This window comes from Halichoerus grypus, chromosome 5 (assembly GCF_964656455.1).
Source record: "Halichoerus grypus chromosome 5, mHalGry1.hap1.1, whole genome shotgun sequence".
NCBI lineage: Eukaryota > Metazoa > Chordata > Mammalia > Carnivora > Phocidae > Halichoerus > Halichoerus grypus.
This window is the reverse complement of record NC_135716.1, coordinates 86,374,823-86,397,616: the sequence shown is the minus strand read 5'-3', so window position 1 is coordinate 86,397,616 and position 22,794 is coordinate 86,374,823. Positions and strand designations below refer to the sequence as shown.

Sequence of the window (22,794 nt, the reverse complement as noted above, 5' to 3'; positions counted from 1 at the left end):
TCAGTAAATATTTGTGGAATGGATAAATAACAGTTATCAGGAATAACTAACTTTTACTGATGTTGTCCAGTCCTAATCATATTTCCAAACAAATGCTGTCCTGGGTCTATGCTGAAGAAATAAAAGCATGGCCTTAGGAAAAGCAGTCCAAGATTTGATATTTTCATTTATTTATTATTATTTTTAAAGTAAGCTCTACACCCAACATGGGGCTTGAACTCACAACCCTGAGATCAAGAGTCACATGCTCTACTGACTTAGCTAGCCAAACAGGCACCCCATAAAGCAGTCCAAAATTTCAATACCAGCTTCATCACATATCACATATGCTTTAATGGATGATTTCACTCTCCTCTTTCAGCCTATTCTGCTCACATCTAAAATAGAGAAGGAAGCATTAACCAAGAGAGTTTCTGGATGTTCAAATTAACATCAGCAGAGAAAGCTCCCAATCCCAGCATCATAGTCATTGGTGCACTTGTTAAAAATATCTGGGGAATATATGAAAAATCCACAGTTAACATCATACTCAATGGTGAAAAACAGAACTTTTCCTCTAAGATGAGGAATAAGACAAGGGTGTCCACTCTTACCACTTTTATTCAACACAGTACTGGAAGTCCTAGCCACAGCAATCAGACAAGAAAAAGACATACAAGGCATGCAAATTGGTGAGGAAGAATTAAAATTTTCACTATTTGCAGATGACATGATACTGTATATAGAAAACCCTAAAGACTCCATCAAAAAACTACTGGAACTCAGTTGGGGTGCCTGGGTGGCTCAGTCGTTAAGCATCTGCCTTCGGCTCAGGTCATGATCCCAGGTTCCTGGGATCGAGCCCTGCATCGGGCTCCCTGCTCGGCGGGAAGCCTGCTTCTCCCTCTCCCACTCCCCCTGCTTGTGTTCCCTCTCTCGCTGTGTCTCTCTCTGTCAAATAAATAAACAAAATCTTAAAAAAAAAGAAAAAGAAAAAACTACTAGAACTCAGTAAAGTTGGAGGATACAAAATTAATATACAGAAATCTGTTGCATTTCTATCCACTAATAATGAAGTAGCAGAAAGAAAAATTAAGAAAATAATTCTATTTACAATTGCACTAAAAAAAATAAAATACCTAGGGTTAAACTTAACCAAGGAGGCGAAATACCTATGCTCCAAAAACTATAAAATGTTGATGAAAGAAATTGAGGATAACACAAACAAATGGAAAAATATTCCATGCTCATGGATTAGGAGAATAACTATTGTTAAAATGTCCGTACTACCCAAATCAATATACAGATTTAATGCAATCCCTATCAAAATATCAACAACATTTTTCACAGAACTAAAATAAATAATTCTAAAATTTGTATGGAAACATAAAACACCCTGAATAGCCAAAGCAATCTTGAAAAAGAACAAAACTGGAGGTATTGCAATCCCAGATTTCAAGATATACTACAGAGCTGTAGTAACCAAAACAATGTGGTACTGGAACAAAAATAGATACATAGATCAATAGAACAGAATAGAGAATCCAGAAATAGGCTCATGCTTTTTTTTTTTTTTTTTAAAGTAGGCTCCATGCCCAGTGTGGAGCCCAGTGCAGGGCTTGAACTCATGACCCAGAGATCAAGACCTAAGCTGAGATCAAGAGTCAGATGCTTAACCAACTGAGCCACACAGGCACCCCTAAACTCATGCTTTTATGGTCAAGTAATCTATAACAAAGGAGGCAAGAATATACAGGGAGAAAAAAAACCAGACTCTTCAATATATGGTGTTGGGAAAATTGGACAGCTACATGCAAAAGAATGAAACTGGACTGCTTTCTTATACCCTACACAAAAATACTCAAAATGGACTAAAGACCTAAATGTGAGACCTGAAACCATAAAATTCCTTGAAGAAAACATAGGCAGTGACCTCTTTGACTTCAGTTGTAGAAACATTTTCTAGATGTCTCATTTGGCAAAAGAAAAAAAGCAAAATTTAAACTATTGGGACTACATAAAAATAAAAAGGTTTTGTGCAGTGAAGGAAATCAACAAAACAAAAAGAGAGTCTACTGAATGGAAGAAGATTTTGCAAAAGATGTATCCAATAAGGGGTTAATATCCACATATATAAAGAACTTATACAACTCAACAACAAAAAGCCAAATAATACAATAAAAAAATGGGCAGAGGACATGAATAGTCATTTTTCCAAAGAAGACATACAGATGGCCAATAGATACATGAAAAGATGCTCAATATCACTCATCATCAGGGAAATGCAAATCAAAACCACAATGGGATATTCCCTCACACTTGTCAGAATGGTTAAAATAAAAAGCACAAGAAGTAAGTGTTAGCAAGTGAGGATGTGGAGAATAAGGATCCCTCGTGTACTGTTGGTAGGAAGGCAAGCCGGAGCAGCCACTGTGGAAAACAGTGTGGAGGTTCCTCAAAAAATTAAAAATAGAACTACCAGTACGATCCAGTAATTCTACTTCTGGGTATTTACCCAAAGAAAAACATGAATTTGAAAAGATATATGCACCCCTGTGTTTACTGCAGCATTATTTACAATTGCCAAATTATGGAAGCAAGTGTCCACCCATAGAGGAATTGACAAAGAAGATGTGGTATTTATATACAATGGAACATTACTCAGCCATAAAAAGAATAAAATCTTGCCATTTGCAACAACATGGATGGAGCTACAGGATATAATGCTAAGTGAAATAAGTTAGAGAAAGACAAATACTGTAGATTTCACTCATATGTGGAATTTAAGAAACAAATGAACAAAGAAAAAAAGAGAGAAACAAAAAAACACTCTTAACTATAGAGAATAAACTGGTGATTGCTAGAGGGGAGGTGGGTAAGGGGATGGGTGAAATAGGTAAAGGAGATTAAGAGTAGACTTATTATGATGAGCACTGAGAAATGTATAGAATTGTTGAATTATTATATTGTACACCTGAAACTACTATAACATTGTATTAATTATCCTTGAATTTTAAAAAATAGCTGGGGATACAGCCCAAGAAACCACATTTCAGACAAATTCCCCAGGAGATTTTCATGCAAAGGAAAAGCTCCACCATTAAGCAAACAACTTGAGATGAAGATCCCCAAAGCCCTAATTGCAACAAGAGTGACTCAGCTGAAGCATGCAAGTCCTTTGTTCAGGGTGGTCTTTCAATGGTAAGTGTCCCTGTTTTCTTGAAAGAATGTCCCAACTGATTTGGTAAACAAAGAAAACACTGCTTCCCCAGTACATGTCTTTGGCTCCTTCTGTTTCCACGCTCCCCGCAACCCCCCCCCCCCCCCCCGCCTTTTATTTCTCTGCTCTAACTGCTGGGTGATCTCAGCTCTTCATATGGATCATTTCTTCATGAAGTATCCTGTTACTGTCTTCTCCTCTTGGTGAAAGAGAGGATGGAGATTAGTCTGGATCTCCATAGTTCTAGGCTTTCTGCTAAGCCACCTCAGTGACCTGAAAGAAATCATGACTGATAAAAAGTCAAAAAAGAGGATCTCAGAGGAGGATGAGATCATAAGGGCAGCCCCTTATGGGAGATAGAACAAAGGCATGATCAATGTCAGATCTTTTAACATGGGGGAAACGTACCAACTAATTATGGAGAGGACGCTGCCATGGAGAAAGAGAGGAGGGTGAGGACCATCCAGAGGAGTGTGAGAAGAAAGAAAAAAGTGGATTAAATGAAGATGGAAACAAATGGTGTTTTAACTGGGTGGGGAGGAGGATATTTACTGTTGAGATAGTCTCGGGAGAATCCTATGCGTAATCAGAAGCTTCATTAGCAACCAGGAGAATTGAGAGTGCTTGATCACAGAGAGGGAGGCTCAGTGTGCCAGAGCTTAATGCCTGAGGCATTGCTTGTAGTCCAAGCTCCAACAAAATTCCCAGTTACCTGTCTGGAGTTACAAGCATAGAAATAGAATATAAGGAGAGCTTCCTACCCAGAGAGGCTCTGCCCTTTGGTTGTCTAGCCAAACCAACACCCAATGCAGCCTGCTCTAAAAGTCTACACTCTGGGCATTGCCTATTTTAGCAGCCATTTGCAGTCTTTTTATACCTTTCTGCCAAAACTGCCAACCAACCACCTTTAAAAACCTAAAATACTGCTGCTTGTTCAATCCTCTGTATATAAGTACAATATCAAGGCATACATATTCCCATCCCCCTACCTTTATTGAGGACTGTCATAAAGTCATTCCTCATCCTCCCCCGTTTAAAGATTTTATTTATTTATTAGAGAGTGAGAGAGAGAGAGAGCATGAGCAGAGGGAGAGGGAGAAGCAGACTCCCCTGCTGAGCAGGGAGCCTGATGCGATGCAGGGCTCAATCCCAGGACCCTGGGATCATGACCTGAGCCGAAGGCAGATGCTTAACCGACTGAGCCACCCAGACACCCCTCCTCATTCCTTTCTAATTAAAATATTTTATGGCTCTTTCTCAAATAAAAAATCAAAGAGTTTAGATATTTCTTTTTCTTCTTTGAGTCCTCTCCAGTTTTCAAATGGTCACATTCTTCAAAAAAAATAGTAACTAAAACAAATATAGTATTCTACTGAGGTATGACTAATTAATTTGGTAGAAGGGTTTCTCCCCCTGACTTTTGATATTCTTCTTAATATACTCCAATACCATTTTCCTTTTCCTCACAGTGGAATATATTGATGTTTCATTTAAATTGAGGTCAGTTTTGACCTCCTAATGTCTCACCTCTCACTACCACCTCTGCCTGTGGGATGCTTTTGTTTTTGCCTTTTTTTTTTTTTTTTGGTACAAATATTATTTTTATACTTGTTGGTTTTACATTTCATTCTGGCTGCATAAGGTCAGTTTACAATAAGTTTCCTTGAATATAGAAGTGGACACCAATTTTGATGATGATTTGCACATCTGATGATTTTTTTTATTCTTTTATTCAAGTTACCAGTACACTGAACATGAGAGGGCTCAGGAGGAATCTTGACTGACTGGCTGGAGGTTGCCATTCATGGGCTGTATATGGCCCATGAATGTGACCTTTCTATAGAGCATGGTAAAAACTGGCCCTTAGGTATTTGGTGGGTAATCCATGACCTACACATGCAGTGGTGTTAAGTGGTGTTGCGGCTGAGATCGTCAAGGGATGCTCAAGTGTGGCACAAGAGGGACCTATCTGACCCACCTTGTGTCTCCATTCTAACTGAGGTTGAAGCATGAGACTGAGGAGGATGCCTTGGAGCATCTATCTCTATGGTTCTGCTGCTAGGCTGCTGGTACCACATGTTTGATCCCAGGTGCAGCAAAATGTTTATGAAAAAGTGAAGGAAGAAAGACCAGGGAAAATCACTTTTGAAAGTTGTTGTCTTACTTACTCTGCTCTGCTCTACATCTAGCTACACAGTGCTATTGCATTGTGAAATGTCTCAAACACATTTCTGAACTCTCTTCTCCAGTAGCTATGGGACCTGCCATTGTGTTGGAAAAAGACATTCTAATCGAGTCTTTTATTTTAAAAACTATCAAGTCCTACTTAAAACCCTGTGCTTACATGATGCCCCTCAGTGATGAGTTATTGACAATGACAATAAGAATAATCACAATAATAGATTTATTGAGCAATTGTGTACCAGGTACTATGCTAAGCCCAGTACAAACATTAACTCATTTAAATCTCCCATTAACGTTTTTTTTAAAAAAGATTTATTTATTTATTTGAGAGAGAGACAGTGTGAGCATGGGGAGGGGCAGAGGGAGAAGGAGAGAGAGAATCCTCAGGCAGACTCCCCACTCATCAAGGAGCCTGATGTAGGGCTTGATCTCATGACCCTGAGATCATGACCTGAGCTGAAACCAAGAGTTGGATGCTCAAGCGACTAGGCCACCCAGGTGCCCTGAAATCTCCTATTAACTTTTTTTTTTTTTTTTAAAGATTTTTTATTTATTTATTTGAGAGAGACAGAATGCGAGAGAGCAAGCACATGAGAGGGGGGAGAGTCAGAGGGAGAAGCAGACTCCCTGCCGAGCAGGGAGCCCGATGCGGGACTCGATCCAGGGACTCCAGGATCATGACCTGAGCCGAAGGCAGTCGCCCAACCAACTGAGCCACCCAGGCGCCCTCTCCTATTAACTTTTGAGGAAGTGTTATTATTATGCATAGTATACCAGAAAAGAAGCTGAAGATTAGGGAGACCAAATAATTTTTTTGCTCAGGTGCTCAGGTTTTGAGGGTGCAACAGGGAATTGCACCCAGACTATCTATCTCTAAATACTAAGGAGCATCTCCCTGCCCAGAAGATAATGTCTAACTTTAATGATGACTGCCACTTTTAAAGTACTCTTTGTATACATGCCTTTGACTTCTATCAACTGAAAGTAGATCCAGATTTTTAAAATATTCTTTATATTTAATCTATTAGAATATTAATACTGGAAGTATACCAAATCCATCTTCTCAAGCTTTCCCATTTTAAGATGAGAGAATGTAGGTCTATTTTTTTTAAAGTGGCATATAATGCTGTTTTTGATAATATATTAGAAATGCTTCTCTTGATTATAAAAATAACATAGTAGATGATCAGCAATCAAATACAGTAGTTTAACATTTGTATTTAATGTTTGATTACAAATAGTATTGCCAACCGTTAATTCAGTTGACCCCCTCATGATGAAGTGACTTTATGAAGCTGTTTGCTTAAAGCTGAGAGCCAGTGAGTGGTGTTGGCATTATCAAGGTATGTATGTACGTACGTATGTATGTATGTATGTATGTATGTATTTATTATTGTTTTTAGTTTCAGAGGTAGAGTTTAGTGATTCATCAATTGCATATAACACCCAGTGCTCATTACATCACATGCCCTCCTTAATGCCCATCACCCAGTTTCCCCATCCCTCCATCTCCCCTCCAGCAACCCCCAGTTTGTATGAGAGGGAGACAAACCATGAGACTCTTAACTATAGGAAACAAACTGAGGGTTGCATTACCAAGGTATTTAGACTGAGATCCTCAGAGCCTGGCTCCCCGATGCTTTGTCTCTTGTTCACTTATGCTGGAGTTACTCCTGTCCTATAGCAGCTACGGCCATTAGTCACCAGGCCACATCCCAAATGGCTCTGTCTTAGAATGGGCATCTGTTCATCCTTCGGGTCCCTCTCTCACTCAAGACTGTCACGGAAATAAGAGGAAAAGGAACAGAGAGACCTGTTCAAGAGGCAGAAGTAGACCTCTTTAAGGCAACAAACTTCAGTTAGGAGGACTTAAAAAAAAGCTTTTCAAACATGAGAAGTGATGTTCATGCAGAAATTTAAGGAAGGACCAGGTACTAGCTCGGACTCTTCACAGGAGGAAAGATGTCTGGGAAGAAAGGAGGAGAGAGCCTGTGTTGAGGAGGTGAGATGTGTTGGTTTGGAAGCTACCATCTGTCAGCCTCAAACACTGGTTTTGGAGGACCTGCAAACCAGCTGTTCCTGTCAGAGTGTGCTGATGGGGGCACTGGAAGGCAGGAAAATGAGAGGGATTTGCTACTTCCTGTCTTCTCACCGTTCATTTTCTACATCACTTCAGCAATGGTTCTTCAGCTTGTCAGTTGTTTCTGGGAGTTACAGTTGGTCCCAGATTCTAGTTTTCCCCCCAGTTCCCAAAACGATGTTTGGTGTGCCCCTTCAGAGACACTAGCACCAGCAGCCCCGCACCTCCTGCTCGGAGTCGCAGTGGCAGGAGCCTCTTCAGAGCTCCCGAGGCGCTGGCACCAGCACCAGTTTGGCAGCGTCCCCTCCGTACAGGTCTGGATCTCAGCTCTGTGAGGGGACTTGTTCAGGCTCTGGAGGCACCACAAAAGGTGGACGTCCCCTCCTCCTCAGGTGCAAGCTTTGCAGGATCCCTCCCTCTAACTCCTGAAGAGTTAGCCAGCTACTTACCTTCCGCCCAAAGATTTGGGTCCTAATCCCGGGGGCCTCATCTCCTCTGATTACCTCTGGGAATGGCAATAGCTAGACAGTGTCTTCACTTCAGAGCTCTAGGTTCCAGCTGGGGCCTCTCTTCCAAGTGTCCAGACTTTACAGCCCCAGTATATTCTTCTGGTTTTCCAGCCCTAGGTATGGTAACTATTTCCTGCTCTTTTTATCTGTGTTAACTTGGTGTTTGCTTTTTGAATGTTGAGCTTTCACTAAATGTTGAATCCATCTCACATGCCAAATTATCTGGTGTGGTTTCTGTTTTCCAGACTACTCATCTCAGTAGTCACTGCCTGGGCCAAAGCTGTGCAACTCGAGGACTGATCACTTGAGCTCTTCCCACTGGATTGTTTAGCTGTCTCCTACTTTCTTTCTTTCTTTCTTTCTTTTTTTTAAGATTTTATTTATTTAAGAGCGAGTGAGAGAGAGAGAGAGCATGAGTGGGGGGAGGAGCAGAGGGAGGAGGAGAATCAGGCTCCCCACTGAGCAGGGAGTCCGACGTGGGACTTGATCCCGGGACCCCAGGATCATGACCTGAGCCAAAGGCAGACGCTCAACCGACTGAGCCACCCAGGTGCCCTGTCTCCTACTTTCTTACGGAGCAGAAGAAGAGGCATCCCCAGGAAACCCCATCCACCCAATTTTCCAAGATAGCTATCATTGGAAAAACAAAACAAAACACATAAACAAGATATTTCTGTGAGAGAACAGACAATAACAATCTACATTCTATTTTTGACAATTCTGAGTGCTGCGTGTGTGGTCAGTCTAGAAGTGACTGCTCTACAGCACTGGGCAGGTGGAGAGGCCTGCATGCCCTCCCTGGGTGAGGGTGCTCCTGTGAGTACTCTAGGATCGCTGTCCTTGACTTCAGCTCTGAGGGCTGGGGCGTTGACCCTAAGCTGGAAAGATAAGCCAGCAGCCCCTCTTTGGTGATAGATGAGAGCTCTGTTTCCATCCTGGCTGCCAAATTCTGAGATTCGACAAAGCCTTGCTCTTAGTGCTTCATCTGCTGGTCTATAAAGGGCTCACATCCTGGCTTTGGGGGCAGTGGTTAGTCAGACTCCCATTCCTCCCCAGCCCCCAACCTTTAACATAGGAACCTCCACAGAGAAATAGCCCTGTTGTGATGGCACACAGGTCCTCTTGGAGTTGCTTAGTGAGCACTTCTCACCAGCTAGGTCCCAGACACTACCAGTTCCCAGCCAACCGATCAAGGACTCCAAGGATTCCATCTTCCCTTTGGTGTTTCATTTAAGAGACAGGGAGAAGAACTTATCATTTTTTTGTCCAATGTGCAAATGCTCCTCAAACTGTAGCTACAAAGGGTAAAAAGGTAAAAGGTTGGCAGAAGAGAGCAAAGAACAGGAGTGTGAGGGCTGAAGATGAGTTAGAGAAGGAGAGAGAGAGAGGAAGGGCGTTGGAGCAGGGGTTGGGAAGCTTTTATATAAAATATCCTCTCTTTTCAGATCCAAATGACATTTTTGCTGTCAAGGCCCACAGGAGACCACCAGAACCCAAAGAGCAGTATTCCTCCTGGACCTTGGAAGCCCAGGATCTGGGTCTGGTGCTGACTTTCTTGCTGTGTCTGTTGTGTGCATCCCCCTGCTAGATCCTATGGTTCAGCTCTGTTCTACTAGCCTCTTCTTGGCCTGCAGCTGCTTTTGGAAGTAAGGGCAGAGGAGCAGTGACTCCCTTCAGGATGGCTTCTGGGCAGCTTCTAAACATGCATCTTTTTTGCTGTCCAGCTCTACTTTCTTCCTTTCCCCAAGGATGCTCTCCCAGGTTACAGGGACAATAGGGAAGACAGAACCTCCCTGGTTTGCTGACACGATCTCACTATCCTGAGGCCCGATTCTGGCCTCCTCCCTGCACCCATGGAGCTGACTGCTGGGAACTGTGAGCTGTTACCCCTATCAACTGGGGTCAGAAGGCCTTAATTTATTCTCAGCCCTGCCACCATTGTCTTTGTACCTCAACTTCCTCTGCTATAAAGTGGGCCCAGTTATGACTCCTTTATTTCCCACCACCAAGTGCTTAAAGTGTCCCTGACTTCCTCTGGGATTTACAATGACAAACTAAAGGAACTATTTTCTGAGATTAGACCAGCCATGTCCCCTTTAACATGTCCCCTTTTGGGACCCACTCCTGCAATGGGTTGATGATCTCTCTCTAGCACTCCTCTTCTAGAGTCCTCATGCTCCAGAGCAGCTCCGGTGTAGTCAGGACTCAAATGGAGTGGCCCAAGATTTTCCTCATTTCCTCCTCTGACCTTTCCTCTTCCATCTTCAACGTTGGTTGTAGTCCTTCAGATACATAGCCTTCAGCGCTCTGCTCCAAATGACAAGCATGATTCATCCATTTGTCATTGCTCTGTAGTATCCACTATTGGAATATACCACAATTTATCCTTTGTACTATTGATGGGCTCTCATGTAGATTCTAATTTTTTAAAGATTTTAATTAATTAATTAATTAATTAAGAGAGTGTGGGGAGGCGCAGAGGGAAAGAATCTCAAGCAGACAGAGCCTGGCATGGGGCTCGATCTCACAACCCTGAGATCATGACCTGAGCCGAAATCAAGAGCCGGACACTTAACTGACTGAGCCACCCAGGTGCCTCTGCAGATTCTAATTTTTGACCTTAACCCACGGTGCTACTATGACTGTTCTAATAAATGTCATCTGATGAAGATAGTATGATTTTCCATTGGAAGCCCCTTCTAGCTGTTTTCTGTGGTATTTTGATATGTCCCCACATTCTTTGAAGTCTTCCTTGACTACAGTCTAGACAAAGCCCATCTTGACAATGATCTAACTGAACAGCCCCAGGGTCAGGTGAAGGCTGAAAGCAGTGTTCACTGACCCTGTGACAATTTTCCCACCATGTAGCCAGCAGACCAACACCACACAGTGGTGTTGTCATACTGATTCCTGAGGGGATCCAGGTGGCAAGACAGTAGGCCCATTTGGGGGCTACCTGATTCATTCATAGGGGGCAGGGTTTTCTTTACCTTGAGTTGATCATTTGAAGACAGAAGTTGATGTAAAAAGCTTCTGCTATAGCCAGTCCAAGTTTACCTGAGCCTCATTAAAAAGCAGGATCACAAATTATGTCTGCAGACTAAGTGCATTTTGCTTAGCATTGGCTAATGATAATCCAGAAGTGGAAAATCGCTTCCTAACTTTCCACCGACCCCAAAAGGACATAGCTGTGACTACTTCTTCTGGGCCACCCTATAGGTTTGTGGAGATGAGGCCCAGATTCTGCTTATGAGATTGGTAGTTCTAAAAGTTGAGAGAATATCAGACTCATACTTCTTGATGCTTTAGAGAGTAAGATTGTGTTTGTTTGTTGCCTGGCTTCTAGAAGTCTGAATTCACAGGACTAGAGTGTAAGGCAGCATCTGCTGAGGTTTGATGTGCAGACAGACAATGGAAGAAACCTAAATAGGAGTCTTTTAGTCTTTATCCTACAGATGGATGACGGGAGTGAGAGCCATGCAGTCCTAAAGACCAAGAACACAGTGAGAATCCATAGAAGACAGGTGACGCAGTGAGGAGCAGCCTGGAATGGGAAAGCAGGACCAGTGAAGCAGAGGCTAAGTTCCCTCCTGGGATGCAGGACTCAGGGCTCACCACCAAGAGTTGGTGATATCCCTGCTCAGTTCTACCGACTGGAGAGCCAAATCCCTCCCACCTCCTCCTCAGCTGCCAGTTTACTCTCCAGACCCTTCTTTCCTAAAGAAAGTGATGGCCTCCTCCCTTTTTCAGGAGGAAGAGAGGTGCTTAATCTTGAATATGCACATATATGAACAGCTTGTTAAATTTTACAGTGAACACACCTTCTAACTAGATTTCCCTTTCCATTTAAAGAGAAGGGAGAGGGGTCAATGAAGAGCCCAAGAATGTAAAAGCTAGTGCGCCTTCAGAATCAAATAAGTCCTGTTCCATTGTTCACAGAATAGGGGACAGTGGTTTGAGGAGGCTGAGGGAGTAGCTAAGGACACACAACCATTTAGTGAGAAAGGAGAATCTGGTGGGAGAGAGATGAAAGGCTCCAATCTGGAAGGAGCCAACAGTCATCAGAGGCTGATGGGCCACCTTTGTGGGGACAAGAAATAAGCCTTCACAGAAGTCTTATTTTTCTGAAGAGGTTCAGGAAAGAAAGGAACCATCAGAGAAAGCAAAAAAGAATTGGCGAACAAATTAGCTAAACCATGACTACCGCATTTTTACCTGGAGATCACCATTCTCCAAAGGGACTTTGCATCTCATTACACTGTAGGAACATTCTAAGAATATCATGAAAAGCTTCAGCTGTTGCACTTTAAGCCATTTCTCTCTCCTATCGTCCTTGGAATTACTCATCAGAGAATGGTTTCCTCTTAGTTTCTTATGGCAGGATAAAAGATAGCATATTGATAAGAATGTTTTTATATGTTTTAATTCCTATTTAGAGAATTGTAGAGGCCAGTAAGACCTAATAACTCTCTCTTAAAATATGCCTAAAGAAAACATTTTAAATCCATGTTTTTCAAGCTATGTTCTCAATTCATGGGTGGATCAGGAAATCAACTCAGTATGGAAATTATGAAAGTGCATTGTATGTAGTAAGGGTAAGTATAATTTTGCAAAATTTTAACTATTTTACATGTTGTGTGAACAGAGTCATAGTGTGGTATGTGTTTCTTATTGTGGGTTGTGGTCAGGAAAATTTAAGCAACATGGCTCTAGAAGGAGGATATCTGTGTGGGAAACACAACTGACATGATTCATCTGTTGCGTTTCCACTGATCCTTGTTCCAGATTCTATAACCATCACTCCTGACAGGCAAATGCAAATTGCATAAATGGCCTGATTTTCAGCGTTGCTGTGAAGGAGATGCACGTTTTGGGACAGTTTGTAGCTAGTTTATCTGTAATGTTAGGCAATTCTTATTCCTGGCTGTTTGTTAGAATCATCTGTCCAGAATTTAAAACTCTCAAGGTCAAGCTCCATCCCAGATCAAATAAGTCTCAATTTCTAATAAGATTTGATAACCATTTTTAAAGCTCCTCAGGTGAATGCAAGGTGCAGCCAAAATTGAGAACCTAAATTCCTTAATCTCACCTTTCCTTGGATGTGCCTTCTTTCCCACTAAAGCACAAAGATAATGCTCTGCCTTCTGACAACAAATCATTCTCTCCCTTAGGGCCATGACTGTCTTAATAATTATTATTTTACCTTCCTGCATCTCTGTGCATTTTTTAAAAAAGATTTTATTTATTTGACAGGAAGAGAGAGCACAAGCAGGGGGAGCGGTAGGCAGAGGGAGAGGAAGAAGCAGACTCCCCCCCTGAGCAAGGAGCCCTGGGATCATAACCCTAGCCAAAGGCAAACACTTAACTGACTGAGCCACCCATCTGACTGAGCCACCCAGGTGCCCCTCTTTGTGCGTTTTTATAAAACTGGCCCATGGACTCCCTTTATCCAAAGCTAAATTATAGCTAACTCCCCTATCTTTCATGCCTTCAAGATTCAATGAGTTGCATTTTGCCATACTGAAAACTTGATATAACAAAGGCAAAGTAAAAAAGAATGATAATGAGGCAGTGCATAGAGCAGTAAGGAGACAAGGAGGGGGACGGCTGGGGTGGAGATGGAAAGTAGAAGGACACAAACGTGGGTATGGGCAAATTGTGGGATATTCATATAATAAATAGTACTCAACCATAAAAAGAAACTAATGACTAATACATGCAACAAGGAAGAATTTCAGAAGTGTTATGATGAGCTAAAAAAGCAGGTCGCAAAGCAATAAATAGTTTATGGCTCCCTGGATATGTAGTGGGTGGAAGGCAGGCTCTGTGACTCTGGCTGGTGGACTGGTCTCAGTCCTTGACTTCTTCAAAATAGCATGTGACCTGATCATTGTACTAGTACAACTAAGTAGAATTGCAATCTGGTCCCAAATTTGACATGGCATGTGTTTTCCAAAGCACTTCTCTCTCATTTATTCATTCTTCTGTTGTTTCTCATTGCCTCCATTGCTCTCCTTTCCCTGAATCCACAGTTACCCATTTTACAGGCGGTTCAGACACACCTGAGCTAGTTTTCTCCCTGTCATTGTACCCTTTGACCTCAAAGGTCGCTGAACCTGTAGCAGCCCAGGTGGAGTGTTGGAAGCCCACCTCTTCCCCGTTCCATTTTCTTGGCATTCATTGAGAATGAACCTCTTGAGGCTCTCCTCTTGAATGCTGGTCTTCAGTTGTCCATTGTTCTTCGAGGGAACTTTCCCACGTGTATACTTTTCCCTGAAAGCCCAGAGTTAAAGTCTTTGTTGGCTCTCCCTGGGAGAGAGGGACAGACTATTAGAGGTAAGGAGACCTCGGGCATCTGATGTTCTAGGTCTTGAAACCCTGCCCTCTGCATCTATTTCTGGACTGGCTTCCCTCCAGTGCATCCTCTAAAGTCCTCCAGGTGAAGACAGCTTTCAAGGAGGCTAGAGGATGCATCTGGGAGACCAGTGACTGCACAGGTCCATAAACCCGACAGTAAGGAGAAAACTAACTCCAGGTCAGGCTTTCATTGGAGGTGTTTTGGAGCCAAATACAAAAATAAGAATTCAGATTCTTCGGGTCAAGGAGTAGACCAACTGCAGAAGGCTACTGACGCAATCCAAACCAACCCTGGTGACAGAAGAATCATCCTGTATGGTTGAAATCCAAAGGCTCTTCCTCTTCTGACCCTGCCTCCACACCACACCCTGTGCCGGTTCTATGCGGTGAATGGTGAGCTGTCCTGCCAGGTTTGCCACAGGTCGCGAGCCATGGGCCTGGGTGTGCCCTTCATCACCAGCTGTGTAGGCCCTGCTCACCTACACAGTCTCACACATCACAGGCCTGAAGCCAGCTAACTTCATAATTACTTTGGGAGATGCACATATTTACCTGAATCACATCGAGCTCCTGAAAACCTCAAAATGCTTCTAAAAGTTGAGACAATCGATGCCTCAAGGCTGAAGACTTTCAGATTGAGGAGTATAATCCTCACCCTACTATTAAAATGGAAATGGCTAATGAAGTACTTCTAAGGAGGGTTTTTTTTTTTTTTTTTTTTTTTAAAGATTTTATTTATTTATTTGAGAGAGAGAATGAGATACAGAGAGCATGAGAGCGGGGAGGGTCAGAGGGAGAAGCAGATTCCCCACTGAGCAGGGAGCCCGATGCGGGACTCGATCCAGAGACTCCAGGATCATGACCTGAGCCGAAGGCAGTCGCTTAACCGACTGAGCCACCCAGGCGCCCCCTAAGGAGGGGTTTGAAGGTTCATCAGTCTTTAGGGGTTGGACTGAATGCCCAGGTGAAAGCTCGTTTGCCCTCAAGAAGAAGGAACTAGGTCAAAAATCTATTGGTGACCAGCAGTTACTGTTCATTAACTTTTAAGGATGTTGCCCCTGGCACACATAACCTTGCCGGTTCGCTTAGTAACAAAAGGCCTTGAGTTTGGTTAGCTCACCAAGGATGTGTGAAAATGCCGAGATTGGGAATAAAGTCAGGAGAATGAAAATTTATATACTCTTAAAAATGTGTGCATGCATTTCAATCCCACATTTTTATAACGAAGGTCAGTGAATTTCAAGAATTACATATAAGCTATTTCTCCAAATTTGAGCAAACTGAGTAAACCAGCAATCATAATAATGTACAGTTGTGCTCATAAACATTTAAAGTTATATTTGCTTTATGTGTTGCTGTAATAAAGAAGTGTTCTGCAAAAAAAAAAAAAAATAATAATAAAGAAATAGCTAATAGAGAAAACCCATTTTTCCTTTAACCTTTTCTATGAATTTCTGGCCATTATGGGTTTTATTCTTTCCTCACAAATTTTACTCTATATAGGTATTCAATACACGTAAACAATAATTTTTAAGTAAGAATTTATTAATTTGATCCATTCATTTAAAAGTCGATGTCGATGCCTCCAAGTTCACAGCCAAGAATGCTGTTGGATAGGGCTGGAAAAGTTCTGGAGAACATTCTTCCAGACCGTCCAGACATCATATGTCACAAGACGTCCTGAGCAGAGCCGGAAGAGTGACTCTGAGCGTATGAATGAGGGGTTGCCAGGGAGACACCTGGAGCGGACCATGTGGTGCCTAGGGAGGGACAGACAGAGCACCAGTGATGTCTGCAGGGATGTAGAGAACTCTTCACTGACTACTCGAAACAAACTGACATTCCTTTCCCTCCTTATTCACACTCAGCTGGAAGTGGGAAAGGGAGGGAGGGAGCACCAAGCTGCTATCCAGTTCACAGCTAGTGACTCCTGGTTATCTGCAAAGCTGGAGAAGGGACTAATATATGAGATGTGAATTTCCCAGAGCCCTTCGCTCCTACATTGCTAGGGATGTGTCGATGGGAGGTCCGGACCTTCTAAGCAGCAGCCTTATCCAAATTGAGAATAACTATTACAATTTTGGCCCATGTGGGTCCGGGCAATTTTTGTACTTTCCACCCTCTTCTCTTTGTCTCTGCAACTGGGTACTGCTGTGGAAAGGGGGGACACTGAAGTGACCAGATTTGGGGTTTGCCCTGTGTAAGCCTGAAAACTCCAGTTTGCATTCCCAAAGGCCCTTTTCTTGTGGTAGAGCTGAGGCACAGACTCCGGGTTCTACCCATGGAAGCCAGATGTGGATACTGTCAGAGGGAGTTAAAAAACCCAGACAAGTCATACCTTTGGGAAACAGATGCTCTCAAAGATACACTTCCCTGCAACCACCAAAGTTAGAGCCTTAGCCACACAGAAAACCTGGGGGCTTCATGCACTGGCACAACAGTGTGGTGTGGCCGAGTCACACTATAGCGGGCCACACACTCATGTCCAATGGCTGCAGCTGTGGGACAGTCTTGCCCATGAATTAGCTGCTACTGGCATGTTGTAGGGCCCTGGCTGCCATTCTTCTGAGCTTGGCAAAGGAGAAGGGATGTGCAAGTATCGGTCTCCGAGTGACAGCATCATGTGGAAAGTCTGGGAATATGGACCTTTCACATATGGGCAGTGGCAGGTGGTATCCAGGGCATGCGGCAGTGGTAAGAAAGTGGGATGTGGTCCTCCCTCTGCTGAAGGGGGCATCCTGGAAATCTTGGTTCTACCGCATGCCAGGCAGGCCATAAGCCAGGTGCATCAGCAGGTAGTGTCGGGAGTTACAAGAATGGGCACTGTGTCAGACAGCCCTGAGCATGAGACCTAGCCCTGCCTGGGGCAGAACACTCAGTGCCTTCATTTATAAAGTGGGGACAACAGAGCCTGCCCTGCTTCCCTCTCAGGGCAGATTGTGAGGAAGGCTAGTATTGCATGCACACTGACGAGTCTTTTAACTGGGAACCTATGTGCCCTTTGAGACTCTAGCTGTGGGCAGAACCAGTTTTTTGCTTTTCCTACTTTTTCCTTTGTCAGCACAGCTGAGCACGTGTTCCAGCCTCTCCTGCAGGCGGTCATTGAGGCAGATGGACTCCTCCAGGCGCTGGCGCAGGTTCTGGATCTCCACAAGATTCTTTTCCAGTAGGTCAGCCCCTGTTGCTTCCCACCAAGACACGGGAGAGGTAAGAGGCGGGGGAAGCCAACCACTCGTGGGCAGCTCTGGAGCCTGCCCAGAACTTCTGTGCAAGATCCCTGCCCATCCCTGTACTTCTGTCAACTTCTTTCTCTCACCTGGGCACCCAGGAAGCACCAGGCAACTTTGTTTAAAGAGCTCCTGGGCTTTCAAATACAAGATGGCCCTCTGTAAGGAAACCCCACAGGGCCTCCTCCCAGATAGAGGCCGAGTACATCTGAGGGAGATGGACACTGGGCTGGAAAACAAGGGTTAAAATCTGCTACAGGCCTCCAGGTAGGATTGGCCTAACAGTGAGAAAGTTAGTCTACCTCCTTTGGTAGCAATCCAGAGGGCCTCTCTCTCTAACCTCATACCTATCCTACCTGATGATCCATGACTGAAAATCTTTAACATCCACCCGCTAATAGAAAGGCTAAGGTAAATGCATATGAAATTAAATCAGGCAGTGAATAATATGTGATACTGAGTGTTTTCTTTAACCACTTTTGGTGAAGAGTGACAAGGAAGGGCCTGGGGTGTTGTTAGGACCTGAAGGAAGAACAGGAGAGAAGGGGGCACCTCTGAGGAAGGCAAGGGATGCACAAAGGGAAGGGGAAAGAGACCAAGAATGGGCTTCATCTATCAGGACACCTTGCTTAGGGCCAGGTTTTTCTCTGAGAATTTCAAATGTCTTATTGTTATGCTGTCTGGGTCCTAGAAACTGAGGTGCTTCAAGCCATTCCTCTTCATCGCTGCACCTCTAGTCACTGGTGGCCAGGATGCCTGGCTCTAAACTCAACAGCAAAGTTTGAGAGGCAAGACTGACTTATAGTTGCATACAAAGAGCGCGTGAGTGTGTACCTATAGAAATAGTCTCCCATCCTACAATAAATAGCTCTTGACCTAAGGAAGACCTTTCCCATGTAAACCTGAGCTGGGAATTCTAAGAACAGTCTCAACCTAGGCCTAGGAAGATTATAGCACAGAGAAAAGGGAGCACATGAATGTGAAGCAACTCATCCTCTCTGTGGAATACCTCAGAATGCCCCCGACTTCCTGTATTCTCCTGCTCAGAGGGAATCCCTCTGTAGGGGGAATGGGAGAGGCACTTAGAAAGGACCAGCACTGGGCTGGCATCTCATTTGCTGGCTGAGCCACAGGATACTGCCCCCTTCATCTCACCCAGTTCTGTGAATCAGGATCTAACAGAGAAATAAAAAAAATCCTTGGGCCCGGAAAGAATGTGTTCATTCCCATCAATGGGCTCTACTTCACCATCTGCTCCTTTGTGTTTACCAGAGGGTTTGGAGTTGGGCCGGTACAAAGAGGAGAAGGAGGATAGGTGCCCAGACGCATTCATTTTCTGAGGCCTCATCTCGTCCCATGGGCCACAGTTGCCCCAGTGCCCTGGGTCTGCCGTCCTGCTCAGTTGTGTGGTGCCACTCAGAGGATGGGAGGGCTGGGCAGATCTGGCATCTGGATGGTTGCTGAGCAATGAAGCTGAATCAGCAAGAGTGGCTGGGGTGACATCTGTCCAGAAAGGAACGTGAGGGAGAAACCAATGGGAAGTCAGAAATAAAGTGTTTTAAAGATAATTATACTGGGTTGAATAGTGTCCTCCAAAAAGTCATGTCCACCTGGAGCCTCACAATGTTACCTTATTTGAAAATGGGGTCTTTGCAGATATAATGAGTTAGGATGAGATGATACTGGATTAGGGTGGACCTTCATCTAATATGACTAATGTCCTTATAAGAATAGGAGAGGAGATACAGATAAAGAGACACACAGCGGGAGAAGACCCCATGACGAGGGAGTCAGGAGGCAGACACTGGAGTGATCCATCTACAAGCCAAGGGAGGCTCCCAGGACCACTAGAAACTAGGAAGAGGCAAGGAAAATGGAGCATGGCCCTGATAACACTTGATTTCAGACTTCCAGCCTCCAGAACTTGGACAGAACAAACATCTGTTGTTTTAAAACACACAGTCTGTGAAACTTTGTTACAGCAGCCTTAAAAAATGAATACAGTAATCCATGGAATGAAGACTAAAGCAGATATCAGAGACCTCAAGCACAGGTAGTGATTTCTCTGACATCCGCCATAGCAACATTTTTCTTTCTTTCTTTTTTTTTTTAAGACTTTTATTTATTTATTTGTCAGAGAGAGAGAGAGCACAAGCAGGGGGAGCAGCAGAGGGAGAGGGAGAAGCAGGCTCCTCACTGAGCAAGGAGCCCAATGTGGGACTCGATCCCAGGACCCTGGGATCATGACCTGAGCCGAAGGCAGACGCTTAACGACTGAGCCACCCAGGCATCCCCGCCACAGCAACATTTTTCAAGATACGTCTCCATTGGCAAGGGAAACAAAAGCAAAATTAAACTATTGGGACTACATCAAAATAAAAAGCTTTTATGCAGTGAAGGAAACCTTCAACAAAACAAGAAGACAACATACTGAATGAGAATATTTTGCAAATGATGTATCCAATAAGGGGTTAATATCCACATATATAAAGAACTTATATAACTCAACACCAAAACTCCCCAAATAATCCAATAAAAAAATGGGCAGGGGACACAAATAGATGTTTTTTTCAAAGAAGACATACAGATGGCCAACAGGTTCATGAAAAGGTGTTCGATATCACTCATCATCAGGGAAAGGCAAATCAAAACCACAATAAGATATCACCTCATACCTGTCAGAATAGCTAGAATAAAAAGCACAAGAAATAAGTGTTGGTGAGTGGGAATGTGGAGAAAAAGGAACCCTCATGCACTGTTGGTGGGAATGTAAGCTGGTGCAGCCACTGTGGAAAACAGTATGGAGGTTCCTCAAAAAATTAAAAATATAACTACCAGTATGATCCAGTAATTCTACTTCTGGGTATTTACCCAAAGAAAACAAAAACACAAACTTGAAAATATATATGCACCCCTATGTTTACTGCAGCATTATTTACAATTGCCAAATTATGGAAGCAAGTGTCCACCCATAGACGAATCGATAAAGAAGATGTGGTATTTATATACAATGGAACACTACTCAGCCATAGAAAAGAACAAAATCTTGCCAGTTGTGACAATATGGGAGGAACTAAGTGGAATCAGTCAGAGAAAGACAAATACTATATGATTTCACTCATATGTGGAATTTAAGAAACAAATGAACAGAGAAAGAGATAAACAAAAAACCAGACTCTTAAATATGGAGAACAAACTGGTGGTTGCCAGAGGAGAGGTGGGTGGGGGGATGGGTGAAATAGGTGAAGGGGATTAAGAGTAAACTTATCATGATGAGCGCTGAGTATGGAATTGTTTTTTGTTTTTGTTTTTTAAGAGAGAAAGAGAGAGAGTGAGCATGGGGGAAGGGCAAAGGAAAAGGCGGAGAGAGAATCTTAAGCAAACTCCATGCCAAGCATGGAGACCGATGTGGGGGCCAATCTCATGACCCTGAGATCATGACCCGAGCTGAAACCAAGAGTCGTACACTCAACTGACTGAGCCACCCAGGAGCCTCATAGAATTGTTGAATCACTCTCTTGTACACCTGAAACTAATATAACTCTGTATGCTAACTATACTTGAATTAAAAAAAAAGGAAAAACAAAGAAGGAGTGGTTGGATGTAGTATCTGAGGGTTACAGTGCATGCACAGGAAAACTACAAGGGCCCTTCTCCTGGATCCCTCCATGATTCCCAATGCTGGAATGATCCGAGAGGTACTGCAGAAATGTCTCCTCCAGGAGCAGAACTCACTGCCAATCTTAGAAATCATGAGATTAAGGAGATGAAGCATTTTGCTGGTCTGTGAACAGGTAATATACTCACCAAACAGTCGATGCCCTTCATGAGACTATTCTATATTGGGGGTTGTTGGAGGAGGAAGAGAAAGGGAAAATGGCTTCCATTAATAGCCTTAATGTACAAAGAACTTAAACAGGGTAGGGTGACGCTCCTGGTGCCTCCCACTCCTCCTGCCTCCTACTCTGGATGCCTACTGAGGCTGAGGGAGTCTCGGAGGAAGGCAAGTGGTGATTTGGATCCCACCCAGAATGGCTCACGAAACTGTAAAAATAATTCTTAAATATAGTTTAGATTGTCTAACTCCTGTCCAAAGAATGCCTGGGTTGTTTCTGCATGGGGGATTGTAGAACCAAAAATATATAGCATCAATTATGCTATGAGAACCTGGCTATGCCTTTTGCTGTCTCCCTTTGCAAAAAAACCCCACTTGGGTGGCAGAGCCATAATTCAGCTAAAAATATGAGTCAACTCCCTTTCAAGGATTATTATCAAGGGCCACAGAGTAGACAAGTTTCTCCTCTGAGCAGGTAAGAGTGAAGTCCTTATTTCCCTTCAACCAAGTCAAGTTCCTCTAAGGAACTGTGCACTTAAATCAATATCCACTGGGTCTTCTCCTTCCTTTATGGATGGTATTACCTAATACCAGATGTAATTAGCATCACTGTGGAATAAAGAGGAAGGTAAACTACATAAGCCTTCATCACAATGCCCAATGTAAGAACTCAACCAAAAGGTGATTCCCAGCCCCTTCCAAAGCTCCTTTACCCCCCTCTCCAGAAAACCAGCTTACTCTCAACCAAGGCCATAGGAGTAACAGCAATCAGCATTCTCATGTCTCCCCTGGCCACACAACACAGAAAACATGCCCTACACTGTACACAGAAAGCAACGGAGAACAGCCCCTTGTGAGGAGAATTTCGCCTCACAGGGAAGCTGCCACACCAGTCACACTTTTTGTTAACTACTCTAGAAGTTTTGGCTCAAAAAGCAAAGGAGGAGCAAGTGATAAGCCATTGCCCCTCTGAGAGGATATTGACTTCAGATGGAAAAAAGGGCTTCAGTCTCCCTCAGAAAAGCTAGAGGTGGCAGAAAATAAAGCTGATGCCATCTCAGAGGCCACATCTCAAGTGTGACCATTCCTACAAGTCAGGGCAGGAACTGCAGCTGAGGGGAAGTGGAGTCTGTCCTTCTACTGTCTCTCAGGGTAGCAATGAGGTGGAATCAAGTGCCTTTGGGCAACTGAGTTCACGGATGTAGGTAAAACCCCATTGACCCCTTGGAGGAGATCACGTACATATCAAGGACAGCCCATTTATTTATAAATTCTTGGGTGGAAGTGCAGTGTGTATAGGGTCTTGTCTCATGTGCAGAGGCTAGACCTTTGTCACAAAGAGTGGAGTGGGGACAACACTGGTTCCAGAAACCCAGCAAAAGAGGTGTGGGAAGAGGTGATTC

The 22,794-nt window shown here is 43.5% G+C and overlaps 1 protein-coding gene across 1 annotated transcript in view; it reads right to left on the bottom strand.

The window, feature by feature from the left end:
- Nucleotides 1-15,856: 15,856 nt before the first annotated feature.
- LOC118539640 (myomegalin) overlaps nt 15,857-22,794 on the bottom strand; it is a 44,928-nt gene continuing 37,990 nt past the window's right edge. The window contains exons 6-8 of the mRNA XM_036098380.2: nt 18,826-19,059; nt 17,376-17,513; nt 15,857-16,089 (exon numbers count right to left, since the gene is read on the bottom strand). Of these exons, the coding sequence (XP_035954273.1) occupies nt 15,998-16,089; nt 17,376-17,513; nt 18,826-19,059 (464 nt within the window). The 3' untranslated portion in view covers nt 15,857-15,997. The remainder of the gene's footprint in view (nt 16,090-17,375; nt 17,514-18,825; nt 19,060-22,794) is intronic.